The sequence below is a fragment of the Lucilia cuprina genome, chromosome 5, assembly GCF_022045245.1.
Source record: "Lucilia cuprina isolate Lc7/37 chromosome 5, ASM2204524v1, whole genome shotgun sequence".
Classification (NCBI taxonomy): Eukaryota; Metazoa; Arthropoda; class Insecta; order Diptera; family Calliphoridae; genus Lucilia; species Lucilia cuprina.
Window position 1 is genome coordinate 31029281 of NC_060953.1, and position 18984 is coordinate 31048264.

The 18984-nt window shown below is 31.2% G+C and overlaps 3 protein-coding genes across 3 annotated transcripts; 1 reads left to right on the top strand and 2 right to left on the bottom strand.

The window, feature by feature from the left end:
* Positions 1 to 1113: 1113 nt before the first annotated feature.
* LOC111685532 (protein Pixie) lies at positions 1114 to 4032 on the bottom strand. Its single transcript, XM_023447797.2, has 7 exons — positions 3888 to 4032; positions 3382 to 3595; positions 2701 to 3311; positions 2442 to 2637; positions 1868 to 2388; positions 1570 to 1804; positions 1114 to 1507 (listed from the first exon to the last, which is right to left on the bottom strand). Exons 2-7 carry the CDS (start codon positions 3592 to 3594, stop codon positions 1451 to 1453), a joined length of 1833 nt encoding a protein of 610 aa, XP_023303565.1. The 5' UTR covers position 3595; positions 3888 to 4032; the 3' UTR covers positions 1114 to 1450.
* Positions 4033 to 5984: 1952 nt separating this feature from the next.
* Positions 5985 to 8553, top strand: LOC111685535 (signal recognition particle subunit SRP68). Its single transcript, XM_023447800.2, has 3 exons — positions 5985 to 6161; positions 6297 to 6646; positions 6852 to 8553. Exons 1-3 carry the CDS (start codon positions 6065 to 6067, stop codon positions 8208 to 8210), a joined length of 1806 nt encoding a protein of 601 aa, XP_023303568.2. The 5' UTR covers positions 5985 to 6064; the 3' UTR covers positions 8211 to 8553.
* A 2226-nt stretch (positions 8554 to 10779) lies between these two features.
* On the bottom strand, positions 10780 to 18544 carry LOC111685538. Its single transcript, XM_023447804.2, has 3 exons — positions 18169 to 18544; positions 11839 to 12122; positions 10780 to 11767 (listed from the first exon to the last, which is right to left on the bottom strand). Exons 1-3 carry the CDS (start codon positions 18359 to 18361, stop codon positions 10895 to 10897), a joined length of 1350 nt encoding a protein of 449 aa, XP_023303572.2. The 5' UTR covers positions 18362 to 18544; the 3' UTR covers positions 10780 to 10894.
* Between the last annotated feature and the right edge of the window lie 440 nt (positions 18545 to 18984).

Sequence of the window (18984 nt, forward strand, 5' to 3'; positions counted from 1 at the left end):
GGGAATACAATATCAATATTTTGCTCACTTACATTCATTCCATGGTTTTGCAATTTTTATCATATAAACAAAATTAATTCATTTGCATTTAGAACGAATTAAAAATAATTACAAAGAAAATTTTATTGTTTTCGTAATGTGTTAGTTTAGTTTAGTTTAAAAGGGTTGTATATCAATGTATACATCCACTCGGAGACCTAATGGTCCATTGTGAATCCCTTTAGTAAAAGACAAGGAGAAAACAGAAGAGAACAGAAGAAAGGAGAGATGAGAAGAGTGAGATTTTCCCTCCAAAAAGAGAACAGAAAAAAGAAGTGGTCATGGAAGGGAAATCCTTAATTGTCTATTAACTGAAAATCCAAAAAGTTCCCCTAATGAAGCCCATAATGTCGCCTAGGTTACACCCTGCTACATCTCCTAGTTCATCGTGGAATCCTTTACCTAGCCATTTCAGTCTCAGACTCTGTAATCTGGGACAGTGGCATAAAATATGCTCTACTGTCTCCAGTTCTTCTTCGTCCTCACACAACCTGCAAAAATCCTGTGTGTTACCGACCCCATTACCCCTAAAGGCTCCAATTGAGCAGTGTCCGGTAATGTGTTCTTTTAATAAAATTTAATTGAAAATCTACAATAGTTTTTAATTTTTTAAATACTTACAGGGTTTTTAATACTATTTCAAATGATTAATAGGAATGCGGCCCTTACCATTATTAATATTCATAAATATTGCGCTAAACGATATATTGGCTGCCAAAGATCACACAAATATTTTTTCCACGAATTTCTCACTTACGTCATAAGTCTATACAACATTTAGTTGTTGTATAGACTTATGATGTCTCATGATGTCCACCAGCTATACTATCAACGTTATGTTATGGTTAAGTTCTAACTTTTGACAGATTTGAAAAAATACATGGGACATAACTAGTTTCTATAAAATCCCTTATCCCAGAATCACTATCAGGTGCATAGTGCAATGCAGTAGACTATTTTGTTATGTTGATTTAAAACATAACAAAAAAGTGATAAAAATACGTTGCTTTAATAACCATCATAACCCAGATGTGTGGCATATACATACATACGTATATGGAATTGAACCAAAATTTTAAAGAAATTTTTTTTCTTGGTTTTTCGTTATGCAGGCGAACATTTTTTATTTTTCTTGCATAACTTTATTTATTTATTGATTTTTGTTACGCTTTATTTAACTAAATTGTATTTTAATTTTTTTGTCTTGCTATTGAAAAAGGTATGCATTAAAGAAAACAATTAAAATTATGTTAACTAAAATACAAAAAAACTATAGTAAAATACAAAGTAGAAAAAATTATGTAGAAAATATTTGTAAGATGTTGATTATTGAGTTAATTAAGAATTATTGTAATGTGGCGTCTTAAAAAACTGTCTTCATATTGAATGGCTCTATAAAAGTTCAGAATGTTTATCTGCCTTCATCTTCTAAAAAGAAGAATTGACCGGAACGTTTTTGCTCAGTATCCTAAAAAGTACGTAAAATGGTCAGTGGTAGTTTTAATGTTAATAATGAATCAAATAACATACCTTCACGGAATTGTTTTTGTTGATGCGTGGTCTAAAGTTGTTGGGATCGCGGCGGAAGGTTATACCCAATAACTCCAAGAAACGATTCATGCCATTCAACAAGGACTGTGGAGAAAATGCAGTAGTTTTCACTGAGGGTTGACCTTCCAAGACAATGACACGGTCAGCCAAGTAAGTAGCCATAATGAAATCGTGCTCTACTACAAAACCGGTACGTTTTGCGTGAAGAATATAACTAAAAGAAATAAGCGATTAGTTTTTAATAATTAATTAAAAGCTTCATAGAAGTAAAACTCACCGCTTAATGACCTTGGCAGCTACTAAACGTTGTTCTGAATCCAAGTAAGCAGAGGGTTCATCGATTAGATAAACATCGGCAGGCTTACCTAAACACAAAACTAATGCAACACGTTGCAATTCACCACCAGACAAGTTTTGTACTTCTTGATCCATAATTTCTTCAATTTTCATTGGCTTCATGACATCGGCAATGAATTGAGGATGAACGTAAGCATCGCGTATCTTTTCGTGCAATAAATGACGAACATGATTTTGATATTTGGGCGAAATTTTTTGGGGCTTGTAGGAAATATTCAATACAGGCAAATCAACGTTACTATCAGGTTGCAAGTTACCGGCCAACATACGAATGAATGTAGTTTTTCCCGTACCGTTTTCACCAAGCAATACCAAAATTTCAGAGTCGCTGAAGTGACCTTGTTGAACAGTCAACGAGAATTTACCCAAAGTTTTTGTCATAGAAGGATACACATAGTGATTCATACGCTTGACTTCTTCCTCTGTTGCCGATTCGGAAACCTAAAAAAACAAGCAAATATCAATTTGTGTATATTTTTAACAATTTAACTTACCTTAAAGGTTAATGATTCAGTACGGAAACGCATGTTTTCGGTAGGAACAAAACCATCCAAGAAAATGTTTATACCTTCGCGCACGGAGAAAGGCATAGTAACGACACCATAACAACCAGGAACACCATACAAACAACAAATGAAATCGGACAAATAGTCCAACACAGATAAATCGTGCTCGACAACAATGATGAATCTATAATAAACAAAAATCAGTAATATCAATAAGACTGTTAAGGACAAGTAAATATATACATACTTTGTGGGATGCAACAAACTTCGTATCGTTAAAGCAGCATTCAAACGTTGTTTGACATCCAAATACGAAGAAGGTTCATCGAACATGAAAATATCACCGTTTTGAATACACACCATAGCAATAGCAAAACGCTGCAATTCTCCACCAGACAATTCACCAACATTGCGATCACGAATATGTGTAAGATCTAACATTTCGCAAATTTCAGTTTGATTTTCACGTTCATTCTTTTTGTCCAAAAGTTCGGATACAGCACCGCGTACAGCCTTGGGAATTTGATCGACATATTGAGGCTTTACCAAAGCTCTTAGATTATCTTCAAGAATTTTCGTAAAGTAATTCTGCAATTCAGATCCGCGGAAATAGGCCAAAATTTCAGTCCAGTCTGGGGGATCGATATAACGGCCCAAGTTAGGTTTTTGTTTGCCTGCTAGAATTTTTAGAGCTGTTGACTTTCCTATACCGTTCTGCCCTACTAAACCTAACACTTCCCCAGGACGCGGTATGGGTAAACGATGTAGTTTAAACGAATTCTTGCCGTACCGATGTGTGGTATGCTTTTCTAAATTGCTAGGAATATTAATAATGGTAATGGCTTCAAAAGGACATTTCTAAAACAGAGAAAATATATTTTAAACCACGTAAAACATTTACATATGTTATCATGATTTTTTAACTTACCTTGACACATATACCGCAACCAATACATAGTTCCTCAGACAATGAAGCAATTTTCGAAGTAGGTCCGACCTCAATACACAATTTACCCATACGCACCACAGGACAGGATTTTTTGCATTCTTGGCGACAACGTTTTGGCTTGCACTTGTCATCACTTACGATAGCAATACGTGTCTGCTTGTCTGTCTCCTCGTTGTCCCTTCGGTTAGCCATCCTAATCAAATACAAATATACAAACAGTTATTATTGAATACACGTCTCGTTTATGAAATTACTTTTTGGGTCTTAAATGACAACAAAGCAGACTTTTTTACATCACATTTAAACAAAAGCTAAATTGCAGTTATTAAAGAGTGAAAGTATGTACAAATGTACATATGTTTATAACCTCAACTTTGAGCTAGTAAGTATTCGTAAATTTCTTTTGTTTTCCGAGTTATATTTTAACTTTATTTAGCTTTAATACTGCATATTAATGGCAATTGTTAAAATTATTCGTTTTTTACCTGTAAAATTATTAATTTGTTTAAATAAAAAATGGCAAACGCCTAGCTGCGTGGCCCCAAATATTTAAAAAGAAAATGTCAAAATTCACTACTTGCATTTGAAGCAATTATTAGTTGCTTATAAGAGCATTAAAACCTTATGTTTTTATTAAAAACATTTTAAGCACATTTAATGCAACCTTGTATTTATTTACGAATTTGAAGACCACAACAGAATTGAATAACACTTACACCGGCAAAAAAATCAGATTGCTAGTTTTTCAATTTTTTATCATTGTAGCAATACAATTTTATGTTACGTTTTCACTGGCCTAATATCTACTAGAATTGCGTAAAACACTTGACTTAGGTTACTTGTTTTTGATATTTGAGTTATCAAACTAATTTAATCATTTTAATTGATATTTGGACAATAAAGTTCCTTTCTTTAAAATTACACATTAAAAAATTACTGTTGTAAACGTTTAAATTGATTTATTAAGTGATTCCCACTAACGTCTAACCACTTGGTTAACTCTAATTCACTTTTTGTCACAGACAGACGAGAATTAGGGGAAACCCTAAGTGATTGTTTAAATAGGTAGCTCAGGTCTGTCTGCACTTATTCGTCATTCACACTCACATTCATTATTCAACCCCTAATTACACACGGCCTCTGAATTACAACCCGTTTATTTGTAATTTCATTTTTATTTATTTCATCTCAAATTTTTATCGGATATTTAACAAAATTAGTTGTTTGTTTTTATTAGTTGGGGACAAATAAAATTGCAAATAAATTGAAAATATTTGTCAAAATAATGTAACTTCGTAAATTAATGAACTTTTACACGAAAGACTCGAAAGGCATTCAACATTTTTGTATTTGTGTTGTCAATTTAATATACTTTCTATTGTTTTATTAAAACATAAATACATTTTTCCAAAAATGTTTTTTTTTTTAAATTTAATATTGTTTTAAATACCTATGTTTTTATCAAAATTTGACGAAATTGTACTCATGTCATTTTAACCGAAAAATATTGTTCTTACAATTATTTAATTAATCTTTTATTAAACAATGACATTTTTAATTTTTTAGTTATAAATTTTAATTTCTGCTTGCGTATTTGTATGCCAAAAAACAAACATTTTTATCAATTGAATGTAATTTTTTTACATACATAAATGTGTGTATATAAGTTAAAGTTTTTTGAAATTATATTATATATTTTTATTTACAAAAAATAAAATTAAATCATGGCTACACTAAAGAGATAAATTAAAAAGAGTTGATGAAACAAACTTCATTTTATTTTCGAAGTTCAAAATTTATATGGATTTTAATATCCATTATTTTAAAAGTATGTACATTAGACCGACTCACAAAAAATGGTGCCTGAGTTACCACCCTTAAAATATCCACTATTATGTAATATGATATTACCCAAAATATTTTCGGTTAAGTGTTGTCTATTTGTAAGCGGGACAGTTTTCACGAAAATATCGTATGGGGGACTCGATTTTTCATGTTAAATTAAATTTTTTAACCAGCTTCAAATAATCTTTGTTATATTTTATAATGGTTCCCAAAATATTTCTAGTCTATCTAGCTGAATTTCTTACAATATGTGTTATCATTTTTGAAGCTAAGTCTAGTGGTGTGCAAAATTGTGTATACATTTTATTTTTATTAGTGAATAACCTAACAATTTTAAATATTTTGGAATATGACAATTATGAGCAGACAGGCTCTAAAAACCCTTTCAAACGATACCTCATATTGGATATTTTGTTTCAAGGCAAAACAAAAATTTAAAAAAATAATTCCAAAATACCTTGGTCTAGCTCACGAACGATCATCTCTAGATTAATAATATTTTAGGAATCATCATAAAACAAAGTAAGGTTAATTTTGAGAGGGCTAACAAAAACACGTGTTTGCTTTCCATATAAAGTGAGTCGGTCTAATTTACATATGTATGTATATTTTATTTAATTTAACGGCAAACATTTTATAATGTGTTTATATATATTAAATACTACTATTTATTACAAGCATGATAATTAACAGAGTTGTTATATGTTTAACATTGATGACGTTTTGACAGTTCACAAAAGTGCATTCCTGTCATTCGTTGAGCTCTGAGGCTGGACATATATTTTTTGCCAACTAAAGGAAAATTTTAATAAACATAATGGTTGAAGAAAGCAATCCCCCGGAAAATGTTGACAAAAGTGAGACAGAGCAGGCTCCTGCTCAAAACGAACCTGTAAAAGTTTTTACAGTTGAGAGTATCCTTTTCAAGATTTCGAAACTATTTGGAAATTCAGTGTCCATATAACCTACAATAATTTTCGTTTACTTTCACTTTCAGTTTACTTTTAAATAAAAACATTTTTCCTTAACAACATTGAGTTAAATTTCAGTTTTGCATATGATTAAGGAGGCCCAGCAACAACATGGCTTGCGTCACGGCGACTTTCAACGTTACCGGGGATACTGTACGAGAAGAATTCGTCGTTTGCGTAAAGCACTTAAGTTTCCCCAGGGCGATAAAAGGCACTTTAAGCGACGTGACGTTACTTTGGGACAATTGACAGGAAAGCGAGCAGATGAACGTTTTATTCATATTCCATTGATAAGTGCCGAACGGGCTTGGGCTTATGCGATGCAGCTTAAGCAGGAATCAAATACCGAGCCTCGTAAACGGTTTCATTTAGTCAGTAAATTGAGAAAGGCTTGTTCTTATGCTCTGCAATTGCAGGAATTGTGCAATGTAAGTAAAATATAAGCAATTTAAATTAGGTTAAGTTCTTAAGCAAATAGCCAAACTTAAAAGGTAATCGACGGATTAAAAATGGATTATTACACATCTGAACTTCTTTGTGTTTATTTTGTATAAAACATACATACCAAAGTATAACTTTGATACATACTTTAAAATTTTAGTTGATTATAACCAGGGTAATTTTTAATTTTAGTCTGAAGCTTTCGATGCTCGTACAAAATTGGAATGTGAAGCTTATGTATCATGGATGCATGGAACTTTGCACTTTGAACTGCAACTGTGGAAAACTGCTGGAGAACATTTGAAACGTGCTCAAGTTGTCTATGAAAATTTAACAAAGGCATTGCCTGAAGATGAACAGGAGTTGTACCGTGCCAAGGTGAACGAATTTACACCTAATTTGCGCTACTGTGCTTACTACATAAGTGGTGGCCATGCCGCTGGCGGTAATATGGATGATTTATTAGAGTTCCGTGCACAAGGTTTGCTTGAAAATCTTGATGATCTGGTCAATAAGACTAAAACGGAAAGCAGTGAAGGTCTACAAACTATTGAATGGCGTGGACGTAAAGTAACTGTTCGCCCCGAAAAGGTTCGTCTATTTTTACTAAGCGCTCAAGAATTAGACAAGGGTCTTGAGAAGACTTCAAAGGTGGAGTCGAAGATAGAATTAATCGAACGTACTTTAATGGACTGCAAAGATGCCATACAAGCTGTGAAGGAGGAAATTAAGCAGGATCCCAAATTGCGTTCTTTAACTACAGGCCAAACTGTGTCAGGAGTTCAGTACCTTTTGGCGTATCTGTCATACATTCGCCACAGTCGTACTTTACAGCGTAATTTGTGTTTGGTCGATCAAGCTAAGGCAAACTTTGATGATCCAAATCAAAAAACTGAAGTCAATTATGTCGAAGGAAAACGTGTGCGTCCTCAGGACTTAACTCGTTTGTATGAGATCATATTGCAAAATGTAACTGAAATGCAGCAAATTAACGGCATGGAAGACGATTCGGTTTACCAAGCCGAGGTAGAAAACTTATCTTTGACATTTAAGGCATTCCGCTGTTACTATATTGCACTAACACTTATCGATATGAAGAAATGGAAGGAAGCTGTGGCCCTGTATGAACGTTCCTCAAATTATGCGAATGAAGCCCTAAAGAACAAACCAAGCGCTGAATTCAATATGGCAAACGAGCTAAAGAAACTAATTTCAATTATAGATAGCTGCAAGTTTTCAGCTCATGCCTACAGTGTTCTCGAAGATGACAATTCGGATGATCCTATTTTTACATCAAAATCACAAAAATCATCTAAACCTCTGTTTGAACGTCTATCCCAATACAAAGAGGATCAATCACTGCACACAAAGAACCCTAACGTATTTAAGATGACACCTGAAATGGAGGCAATTCCCTGTAAACCACTATTCTTTGATTTAGCACTTAATTATGTCGAGTTTCCATCATTGGAAGATAAACTACAATCGCCTGGAAAGAAAGGTATATCTGGATTCGTTAAAGGATTCCTTGGCTGGGGTGGAAACAAGTAAAATTCGTAATTTCTTAATGTTTTATTACTATTTTATAATTTGTTAATACTAAAACCATTATTATTCCAAAAGATTATTCGCTGTATTCAAATAAAATATTTTAGAACACTTTTTTTCATTCTGAATACTGCTAGAAATTGACATAGAAATGTGCTTGGTGAAAAATAAATTTTACAACATATTCAAAATCAGAAGAACTATGTATGATTTTGTTGTATTAAATTATTTTATCAGTAAGAGATATTTTATAATTTTTTTATTAAACTTAAATCAAATTTATCAATATCTTGTACTATGTATTTCCATATTTCTAATACACGGACACTCTGTTGCCTTAAACGAATTTACAGGGAAAAAATCAAATTATTTTGTCATTTTATAAAAGATGTTGCAACTACTTTTTCTATTTTATCAATGCACGTATTTTGCAAATGTATGAAATTATTTTGATTACTTTTTATAGTGAATACTAAGGGTAAGTTTTTCTGATAAATATAATCTTCATTCCAGGTTTAACTGGTTTAAAATATGTTTCGTGTTTTTCAGTGATCAGTAAAGTTACTTATTATCTTAATTTAACTGAGTGTTATTGGTCAATTAAACTTAAGTTATAAGTGAGAAAACACAATTAACAAAAACAATAAAACAATGATTTCGGAAGAACAAAAACTTAATATTTTAAGTAAATTGCAATGTTCTGATTTGTTTTGTTTTATTTATTATTGTTTTAAATGTTTATTTAATTTTTTTTCCAAAAAAAAATTTTTTTGGGTTTTAATTAGGATGGCGGTGCATCAAGCACTCATATTGTCAGGTTATCACAAGTTTGTCCAGAGAAAACCCCACCAACCGACCTATACCTTCATATAGGAAGTTGGAGCATCCGGACTTGATTTCATCAAAAGTATTAATGGTCTCCACCAGAAAAAAGTTCCAGAGTTTTAATGGTCTCCACCAGTTTATATTTGAGTTTAAATGGTCTCCACCAGGTTATATCGTGAGTATTCTATGGTCTCCACCAATAAAAAACATAACCTCACTCTGAGGTAAAACGAAAGCACGCGTTTAATGAAGACAACGCATAACTTAGAACAGTTATACGAAGTAGTGCATTAAATTAGTGCGGGGTGAGAAGTAATTCTGTCGAAAGCCCAGCAACAAGCACAAGCCTGACCGTCCTTAAGAAATAAAAACGATGACGCGAGAGTTGTTCCCCAACTCAGACCTGAATTACAACTGTTTCTAAAATTTGCTATTTTACAAAAGTAACAGCTGTTCATTGTTTATGTTTTTGAGTGGAAAGTTGGCAATACTAACAAAGTTAACTGAGCTTAAATCTAAAACTGAAAAACGCAATCATCGGTTAAAGTCCGCCTAAATTTGTTTAACTGGTTTAAAATATGTTTCGTGTTTTTCAGTGATCAGTAAAGTTACTTATTATCTTAATTTAACTGAGTGTTATTGGTCAATTAAACTTAAGTTATAAGTGAGAAAACACAATTAACAAAAACAATAAAACAATGATTTCGGAAGAACAAAAACTTAATATTTAAGTAAATTGCAATGTTCTGATTTGTTTTGTTTTATTTATTATTGTTTTAAATGTTTATTTAATTTTTTTTCCAAAAAAAATTTTTTTGGGTTTTAATTAGGATGGCGGTGCATCAAGCACTCATATTGTCAGGTTATCACAAGTTTGTCCAGAGAAAACCCCACCAACCGACCTATACCTTCATATAGGAAGTTGGAGCATCCGGACTTGATTTCATCAAAAGTATTAATGGTCTCCACCAGAAAAAAGTTCCAGAGTTTTAATGGTCTCCACCAGTTTATATTTGAGTTTAAATGGTCTCCACCAGGTTATCGTGAGTATTCTATGGTCTCCACCAATAAAAAACATAACCTCACTCTGAGGTAAAACGAAAGCACGCGTTTAATGAAGACAACGCATAACTTAGAACAGTTATACGAAGTAGTGCATTAAATTAGTGCGGGGTGAGAAGTAATTCTGTCGAAAGCCCAGCAACAAGCACAAGCCTGACCGTCCTTAAGAAATAAAAACGATGACGCGAGAGTTGTTCCCCAACTCAGACCTGAATTACAACTGTTTCCAAAATTTGCTATTTTACAAAAGTAACAGCTGTTCATTGTTTATGTTTTTGAGTGGAAAGTTGGCAATACTAACAAAGTTAACTGAGCTTAAATCTAAAACTGAAAAACGCAATCATCGGTTAAAGTCCGCCTAAATTTGTTCCGAGTTTAATATAACAGCAAGTAAAGGCTAGTTTAACTGAGGAGTAAGAAACCCGCTCTAAAGTTCGTAATAATTATGATTTATGAAGCTAATTTCGTGATAGGAACATTATTTCAGTAAAGTTCACAGAAATAATATTTAAATTTAAAAATTATTGAGAAATGTATCAAACAAGAAGCAGTAAATGAAATTGTTGCCTTATAAAACTGGTTATATAGCAAATTTTTCAGAAAAATTAACAATGTTCACTATTATTTACGCTAAACATTCGCGAAAAACGCCATGTGCCAAAGTTAAATATAATTGTTATTAAAATATACATACATTTTTTATTTTATTTAAGTCAGTTCAAGAAAAAAATACATTAAGCCCCATAATCTCAACCTCCTATTATCGTTAAACCGATAGATTATTTATAGTAAAATTAAAATCAATCATTATTGAGCAAAAAATTTAAATAGCCATTTTGATAGAACTCCAGTGCCAAGTCCTTTAGACGAGAATGGTATTCTGGTGTCAACTTTTGAGTACACTTGATTTCTTTTGCGCTCTTATTCATTTCGCTTATCATATCCAAATTTGGGATATTATTGGGATCAAAAGTTACTGCAGGCAGAATCCACATAGAAATTGCCAAACCATAGAGAACATGTTTATAATACTCGTCGGTAATGTTTCGCAGGGAAAATGTTGAGCGAATTGCATCTAATTCCGCGATCGAATGTACGAATTGTTTTTCCAGATTAGCCGATAATGCCAGATAATAAATTTCTAGCAAATGCTTCGTATACAATTCTCGAAGATCTCGTTTTGTACTTGTGTAAATAAAGTGAAGTATATCAAATACGGGTGAAGTATAACGCATTGCTTGTAAATCAAAGAATTTAACACTACATGGCGAGCAGTAGAGATGATTTGATTCATGGGATGTAGTATCGATTTTCGTTGCTGCTGTAGTTATATTTGCAAATGACGTAGTAAACATAATGTTATTGACCCAAAGATCACCATGACACATTACATTCATATGATCACTTGAATTCGTTATACAGTTTTGTATTTGGCTAAATAATTTGTACTGAAGTTTTTCTATCAAACGTATTGGTTCAGTCAGGCAATCATCAACATTTGAAGCTCGCAAACTGTTGAGAGATTCCTGTATTGAAGTGTCCAGTATGTTTTTGTAAAATTCTTCCGCCTCCTGGCAATAGACTATTTCATTAATTTGTTTGCATTTATCTCGAAACATTTTATTGTCTAATTGCTTTGCTGCTATTGAGGCGGCATGGAGTTTTGCCAGTTGCTAAAAATAGTAAAAAAATAATTTAAATTTAAACTTCGAAAATTTAGATATGTACTTCCCTCCATACTGACCTTCATCACCAATTCGCAACAGTTTAGTTCTAAACCTGTTAAACGATTTTGCATTCGATAACCAATTTCTTTTAGATCTTCCAAAACAATTATTTCGCCCATATCATCGTGACCAGCATAATAACATTTTGGAAATATTGTGTCAGTCATATATTGCTCCAATAGCGGAACAATATGATTGTATGCATTGATTTCATTACAAAACGCTTCATCACATCGGTAAAGTTGTCGTCTTGATAAACTTGGAATTTGTCGTTTTATAATGAGGGACAGTATGTATTCATCTGAAAATAAAGATATTTTACATATGAACATATACATATGTATATAATCTATCTACATGTACATGAAGATTAACATGTGTTTGTATGTATGTACCCTGCGGTCAGACTGGATCCATATATGTGTTTTTTGTTAACAGTACTACAGTTGAAGTCATTTTGTGTGGGGACATTATATGGAGATTAGAGTCAATTGTAGACCGATCATCATATAATTTGGTGGAGAGATTTTAACTCATATGATCTTATTATTAAGGCAGTAATGATCGTTAAAGTAATTTTCTAAGCTAGATAGATTTTTAATCGTGAGAAACGACTTTTAGCGCAACACTCGTATTTTTAAGCCAGTAATAGGCGTTGAAGTCATTATATGAGGTAGATATAAAATCTGGCTCATAACAAACATATTTATGTCGAAATGCTTACTCGCATTCTGAAAACAGTTATGACCGTTTAAAACTGTTTCCAGGGGGCCATTTGTATGAGGGATATGCGAAAGCGATAGGGTCCGTTCGGACCCTATCGTTATTTCAACAGACAGACGTACGGACGGACAGGTATGACTAGATCGTATTTAAATTTAATTATGATCCAGAATATACATACTTTTGTGGCTCTATGATCAATATTTACAGGTATGACTAGATCAATAACGGAATGACAAGTCTGATTTTAATCAAGTTTCCTGGAAATATTACTTTGTACAAATATTTTAAAATAGGATTGAAATAATAACACAAGATTCAAGATCGAATATGTTAATTCTAAAGAATTTGGACGTGTTGATGTTTTATTCAGACTAAAACCTGATAAAGAGATAGTAATTGCTTGTTCTATCTTAGAAGAAATTTGTTCAGCAACTCTTTAGAATCGTGTCATATAACAAATAAACCTTTAACACATATACATACATATATATGTATATTGTCAGTGCTTTTAATGGTTTTTACTATTTTGTAACTGATGCGTATTCGAAATGACATAATATTTTCGAAATTATCCATTTTGCATCAACAACTACATGTGGACCGTTGTCTCATAATGATACTCAATTTGTAAGATCAGCAGATTAAGGTATTACCCTTTTAAGAACAGACTAGATTTATACTGGCAGAGACTAGATTTTTATACCAGACGTTATCCGGGGGTTTTAGTGGCTTTATAACATTATGCATACTTAAATATTTATTCATTCAAAATTCTTAAGGTCTCCTTATGAAGAAATCCTTATAACTTTTTTGTGAACAATATTTAATGGAACTCCCTTTTACCCGTTTTTGCCCCCTTTTGATGGGCTTCTAAAATATACATATTGTCCCCTCTTGGTTTAACTTTCGTAACCGTAACCCTTCTTTGTGCTCCTAGTCAAAGTTTTGAAAAACGATATAGCCTACAAGAATAGATCTACCAATGTTCCAAATTTTAAGAAAATCGGTTCAGCCGTTTAGGCGTGATTGACGAACAAACAAACGAACATATGTACCTAAAACTTTTAATAAATATTCTTTGTCACCAATATTGTAAAATTAAAATCACTTTTGACTTTATGCACAAAAAATGTGCGAAACTTATTAAATGTTATGTTTAACAGAATCATAGTGCTAAAGTTAAAAGTTTCAACACTTTTTATTTTTACCCAAGAAAATTTTGAAAATTAATGAGATAAATGGTAATAAAACCTGTTTCGCCACATAATCATTGACTTTTGGACGCACCACAGACCACGGCGAAGTGGAGGAAAGTACGTACAAAGAGGTAGTTTTTCTTGAGTTTATAATTTTGATCAATCACACATAGTGTCAGGTTATCACACGTTTGATCGGAGAAACCCCAAGCGACTTATACCTTCAGTATATAACTAAGTTATATCAAAAGTATTATTTTTGTCTTAACCAGTATAAAGTTTATGAGTTTTAATGGTCTCTACCAGTATAAATTGAGCTTAAAAGGTGCCCACCAGGTTACATCTTGAGTATTAAATGGTCTCCACCAATTTCACACATAACCTCAATCTGAATTAAATCGAAAGCACGCGTATAATGCAAACAATGCAAAACTTGGAAACGTCGAAAACTTGGCTACGTAAGTTCTGGAGGAAGTAAAAGTTATTGGTGGAAAATGTACTTGTTCAAGATTATAGTATGCTATGCTATTAATAAATAATATCGGAAAATTAGCAATATCGGTGCACGATTTAACCTTGCTACCATACAAGTCGGAAAATATATTGTAAAGTAGCCAATCATAAAATGGCTTTCTTTAACTTTCATAACTGACTAAAAAATAAACTTTTATCTTAAATTAGGGCACAATCTAATTCTTAACCATTTAATTATATCCAGCCTATATTAGCAGAATTCGATCCACAATATACAATAGTTATAATAAAATTTGTTTCAATCAGCTTTATTTTAAAACTCATTTTATTATTTATAGGGTGGTCACAAACTCTGAAAGTGAAAAAATAGTACAGACAAAACTTAAAACATGTGCAAATTAATGTTTTATGAATGAAAATAAAATGTGCGCATAAATGGCTTTTAAAACAATATTTAATAGTAGTAGTTAGCATTTTGAAGCAATGTAGGTAATCATCCTAGAAAAAACTTATATTGAATAGTAATGAATTAAAATGCTAATAAAACCTCTTTTCTCTAGTTTTTCATTAGGATTTAAACTCATATTAGCGCGGTGATTTCATTGCGGGCAAGTACTTCTACACTAGCTTACAAAAAGGGAGTTAAAGAAGTACATTTCACTTACTAAGAAGTTGTTTGGTAAGTTTGGTTTTGTTTTGTTTTGATTTTAATAATAAAAAAGAAGTAAGTGAAATGTACATACGAACCACGGACTTCGGTTTGTTACTTAAATGTTCTACTCACTGCACCACTGCTTAGTTATTTTATTGCGCTTCAAATAATGGTTTTCAAACACAAATTTTATGTTGTGTTTTGTAAAACACAATTCTTAACATGCAATTAAATAAAATGTGCAAAGAAAATGACAAAGTCGAAAATAAATCATATTAAAATAAAGTCATTACTCGAGTACTTAAAAGTAATGCAGACGGTAAGTAGTAGTCATTAAATAATAATAGGTTATGGAAGTACAACCTATTGCCGAGTTTTTGATGGGATAATTCAAAAAAACTCGCAAAAATTTATATTTTTTCTTTTTAATAGAAAAAGCTTTTAAATGTGGATGTTTTAACTACTGATTGTGTAAAAGCTTTTATAAATATCTTCTTGTGTTTCTTACATAATCTATATACACATGTACATACATATGTATGTATGTATAAAAGAGTCGCATTACTGACTGACTGATTTATCATCGCATATCTCAAAAGGCTAAAATTAGTCAATAGCATACAAATTTTATATTCAATTTTTTCGATCAACTTTTTTCGATTCCATATTAATCGAAGTCGATTATAATCATTACTACTTATGATTCTGAAATTTTGACAGTAGATGTCTTTCTGGTTAAGTAGATCCACTGAGAAGTTATTTTTGGATTATTTGGAGGAAAAAGGTTTCATTAATTGTATTGATGTCATGATATTTTATCTCTTTCACACACAAAATCAAAGAATTTAAAATAAATCGCCAAAAAAGGAAAAGGATTATGTGATCTAGGTCATATTATATCAAGTGACCCAACTTTCATTTTGAAAAAATATTAAAAACAAATTTAATTCTTATGTTAAAAAAATATTGTTTTGATAGATATCTTACTTGCATTCCATTAGACTAAACCCTTAAAGTAAAATATGCAAACATTAAAGAAATAGCTAACTGAACTCCTTTGGACAATATTTGCTAGGACCAATAGGTGAAAAGTAACTCGTATTTGAATAAAACCCTGTATGACCAAAATGTGCAACTTTGACCCTAATATCAAATATTACCAACCTTGGTGCAAATTTCTGAATAATGGAATAATATTATTCCAATTATTATGCATTATTCATTGATAGTGTTTTTTATAATTTTTATACTTTGGTGTTAAATTGTCCCAAATTAACTTAAGAGATCTTCTAAACGTTTTAATTTTTTTTAAGCCAACATTTAAAAAATCGAACTTTTTTAGAACGTAACCCAAAAACTTGATATTATTTTTTTTGTTTTTTTTTTATCTTACCTATTTTCTGTGCAAATTATGATTCCTTTCCTGCTGTCAAGCCATATGGCAGAAATTTAAAAAAAGAAAAAAATCAATTTCCCCTTGTAAATATATCCGAAAACTTCAGAGCCTATGCTTCATCTGTTAACTAATTTTATACATTACATAGTTTTCCAACAAAGAACAAAAAAATTCGCAGCTTCATTTTTTTCTGAGCACTCTAATGTATTCTTTTAATATTTTACACAATTAGGATTTTTGAATCAAAAAACAAGTATGAATGTATAACGGACATTGCCGACTATATGATACCCTACACCAGTCAGTATGTTTAAAAAGTGGATAATTTTAAAAAATAAAGCATTTAATTTGTTCTTTAACCGTATTGTGTAATATTTTTACGTATTATTGACAAAGAAAAGAGATTTTCTACAAGAAGGCTCATAGGGCAGTAAGGGTAAATATTGGCCTATCCTTATAAATTTTGGTAGAGGAATTCACGTCTACCTTAAAGTTATTAATGTAGATTTTAATCGCTAGGGTCAAATGAGGCCCGATCATTATAAAAATTAGTAGTGTCATTTGTCGTTCTATAAAATTAAGTTTTGCAGATTTTTGTTAACATAATAGACTTTTAACGTAATTATATGCCTAAAGGCCCGATTCTGGGGTACGGTTGTATGGGGGCTAGGCGAAAGAATAAACCGATTTGAACCATTTTCAATAACGTTCGTCCTTGAATCAAGAAAAGAGTTTGTGCCAATTTCATCAAATTATCTTGAAAATTGCGGCCTATAGCGTACGCACAAGGTTTACATGGACACACAGACTCAGAAAGTGATTCTGAGCCGATTGGTATACTTTAAGGTGGGTCTAGAATAAAAATAAATTTTTGTTACCTTTAACCTTTTCTTTAATATTCCGCTTATCGCAATATTTATAGTGACTTTTAATTCCTTCGTTAATAATTTTAGGAGGAGCTATGAATTAATTTTCATTTATTTAATTAATAATTATAATAATTGTTTTAATAAGTTGTATTTTGTTTAACTACACTAAATGCAAATAACAAGGTCATTTTGTATGCAATGTTTATGCACATAGTGTGTGTAAATATTAGGGTGGATAAACAGTATTTTACAAATAAACTTCTTTTATAAATCCCATACCTCATGAATAATACTAATAAATTAGTTTGTTTTAATAAAGTTGAGCGTTCGAATTTATTTAAAACAAGTAGGAAAGTATAGTCGGGCATGGCCGCCATATAATACCCTACACCATGAGTATTTTTTTATAAAAAACTTTTATGTTGAATATATATTACCATAATTCAAAATATTTAAGCAATTTATTGATAAAAAAAAACTAAAATTTCAAAATGAGGCTTTATATAGGTCAAATATGAGCCGATCCTCGGTAAATTTGGGAAAAGGATAGATTTTTAAATAACAGTTAGTTTTGTTGAGTTTCATTGCTATACAAATCTGGAGGTACGGCTGTATGAGGGCTATGTGAAATAATGCCAAAAAAATTTCATCAAATTATCTTGAAAATTGCGGCGTGTACCTTGCGCACAAAGTTTACATGGACAGCCAGACGGACATGTCTTAATCGACTCAAAAAATGATTCTGAATCGATTAATATACTTTAAGGTGGGTATTGGACCAATAATTTTGTATGTTACAAACATTAGCACAAATGTATAATACCCTCCCCGCTATAGTGGTGTAGGGTATAATTAATGATGTTTATATTGCAAAACTGAATTGTACCAAACAAACACAAATCAATAATAAAAATTACGACATACTACGATACAACCTTACAACACCGATTGTGAATTGGACAAATAAATAAAAATCAACCACATTGAACTTAAGTTTTTTATTAATTTAAGATTTTTTAAAACTTCGGATATACCTTTATCGTTTTGGTCGTCACAATCGGAATATCCTTGTATTTGCAAACGTTTTACAACACTCATGTAATTATCACCGGAACTGCTTCCTGCTGAACATTTTACGCGATTTATTTTAAACGATACAATATTTTTAACACTAAACAGTTTCCGAAGATTTTCAAAATTTTCTTCATATTCATTTTCACATGCCATTGTTTCGATTCAATAGTATATTCTTGGTATTTTTGAATAAATAAGCATATCTGATTAATTTGATTTTATCGTTATAATCTTTATCACTTGTTATTGTGCAATAGTTATTTGATTAATAGTTTTTTGATCAAAGAAATTCAAATATATTACATGTTTATTTAATTTGTTTTAAAAATCTACAATAATCGTTACATTGTTTGTTTAATATGTATAATACATACTAGCATAAATATTTTTATTAAATACATTAGGGTGGTATGTTTTTACAATATTAATGAGTAAATTATGAATATTTCAGATTGAGTTACACTAATTTTTGTAATTCAGAACTTAACCAAATTTTCATGACTGTTTCATTTTTCTTCATATAAATTATTTTCCACTTAACCAACTGCCACACTTATTTTCATAGTATATATGTATGTATATGTAGTACATTTAAGCAAATTAAAATTTGCATTCACATATACAAATTTGATATTTGTTTAAATATTATGAACATTACAATCGATATCGATTATAATACAGGTTTAGCTATTTAAATATATATATTTTTTATTTGAACTTAATCTAAATCAACTAAAACTTGTGTAAAAACATATGAATTTTAACAAATATTTCTT

Excerpts from the sequence above, each read along its gene's own strand:
- LOC111685535 (XM_023447800.2), top strand. The coding sequence starts at position 6,065 with ATGGTTGAAGAAAGCAATCCCCCGGAAAATGTTGACAAAAGTGAGACA. Across the intron at positions 6,162-6,296 it reads AAAAGTTTTTACAGTTGAGA|TTTTGCATATGATTAAGGAG; the intron begins GTATCCTTTTCA and ends GTTAAATTTCAG. Across the intron at positions 6,647-6,851 it reads AATTGCAGGAATTGTGCAAT|TCTGAAGCTTTCGATGCTCG; the intron begins GTAAGTAAAATA and ends TTTTAATTTTAG.
- LOC111685532 (XM_023447797.2), bottom strand. The coding sequence starts at position 3,594 with ATGGCTAACCGAAGGGACAACGAGGAGACAGACAAGCAGACACGTATT. Across the intron at positions 2,638-2,700 it reads AGTTTGTTGCATCCCACAAA|ATTCATCATTGTTGTCGAGC; the intron begins GTATGTATATAT and ends TGTTTATTATAG. Across the intron at positions 1,805-1,867 it reads GCTGCCAAGGTCATTAAGCG|TTATATTCTTCACGCAAAAC; the intron begins GTGAGTTTTACT and ends TATTTCTTTTAG.
- LOC111685538 (XM_023447804.2), bottom strand. The coding sequence starts at position 18,361 with ATGGCATGTGAAAATGAATATGAAGAAAATTTTGAAAATCTTCGGAAA. Across the intron at positions 12,123-18,168 it reads TGACGACCAAAACGATAAAG|ATGAATACATACTGTCCCTC; the intron begins GTATATCCGAAG and ends CTTTATTTTCAG. Across the intron at positions 11,768-11,838 it reads GTTGCGAATTGGTGATGAAG|CAACTGGCAAAACTCCATGC; the intron begins GTCAGTATGGAG and ends TACTATTTTTAG.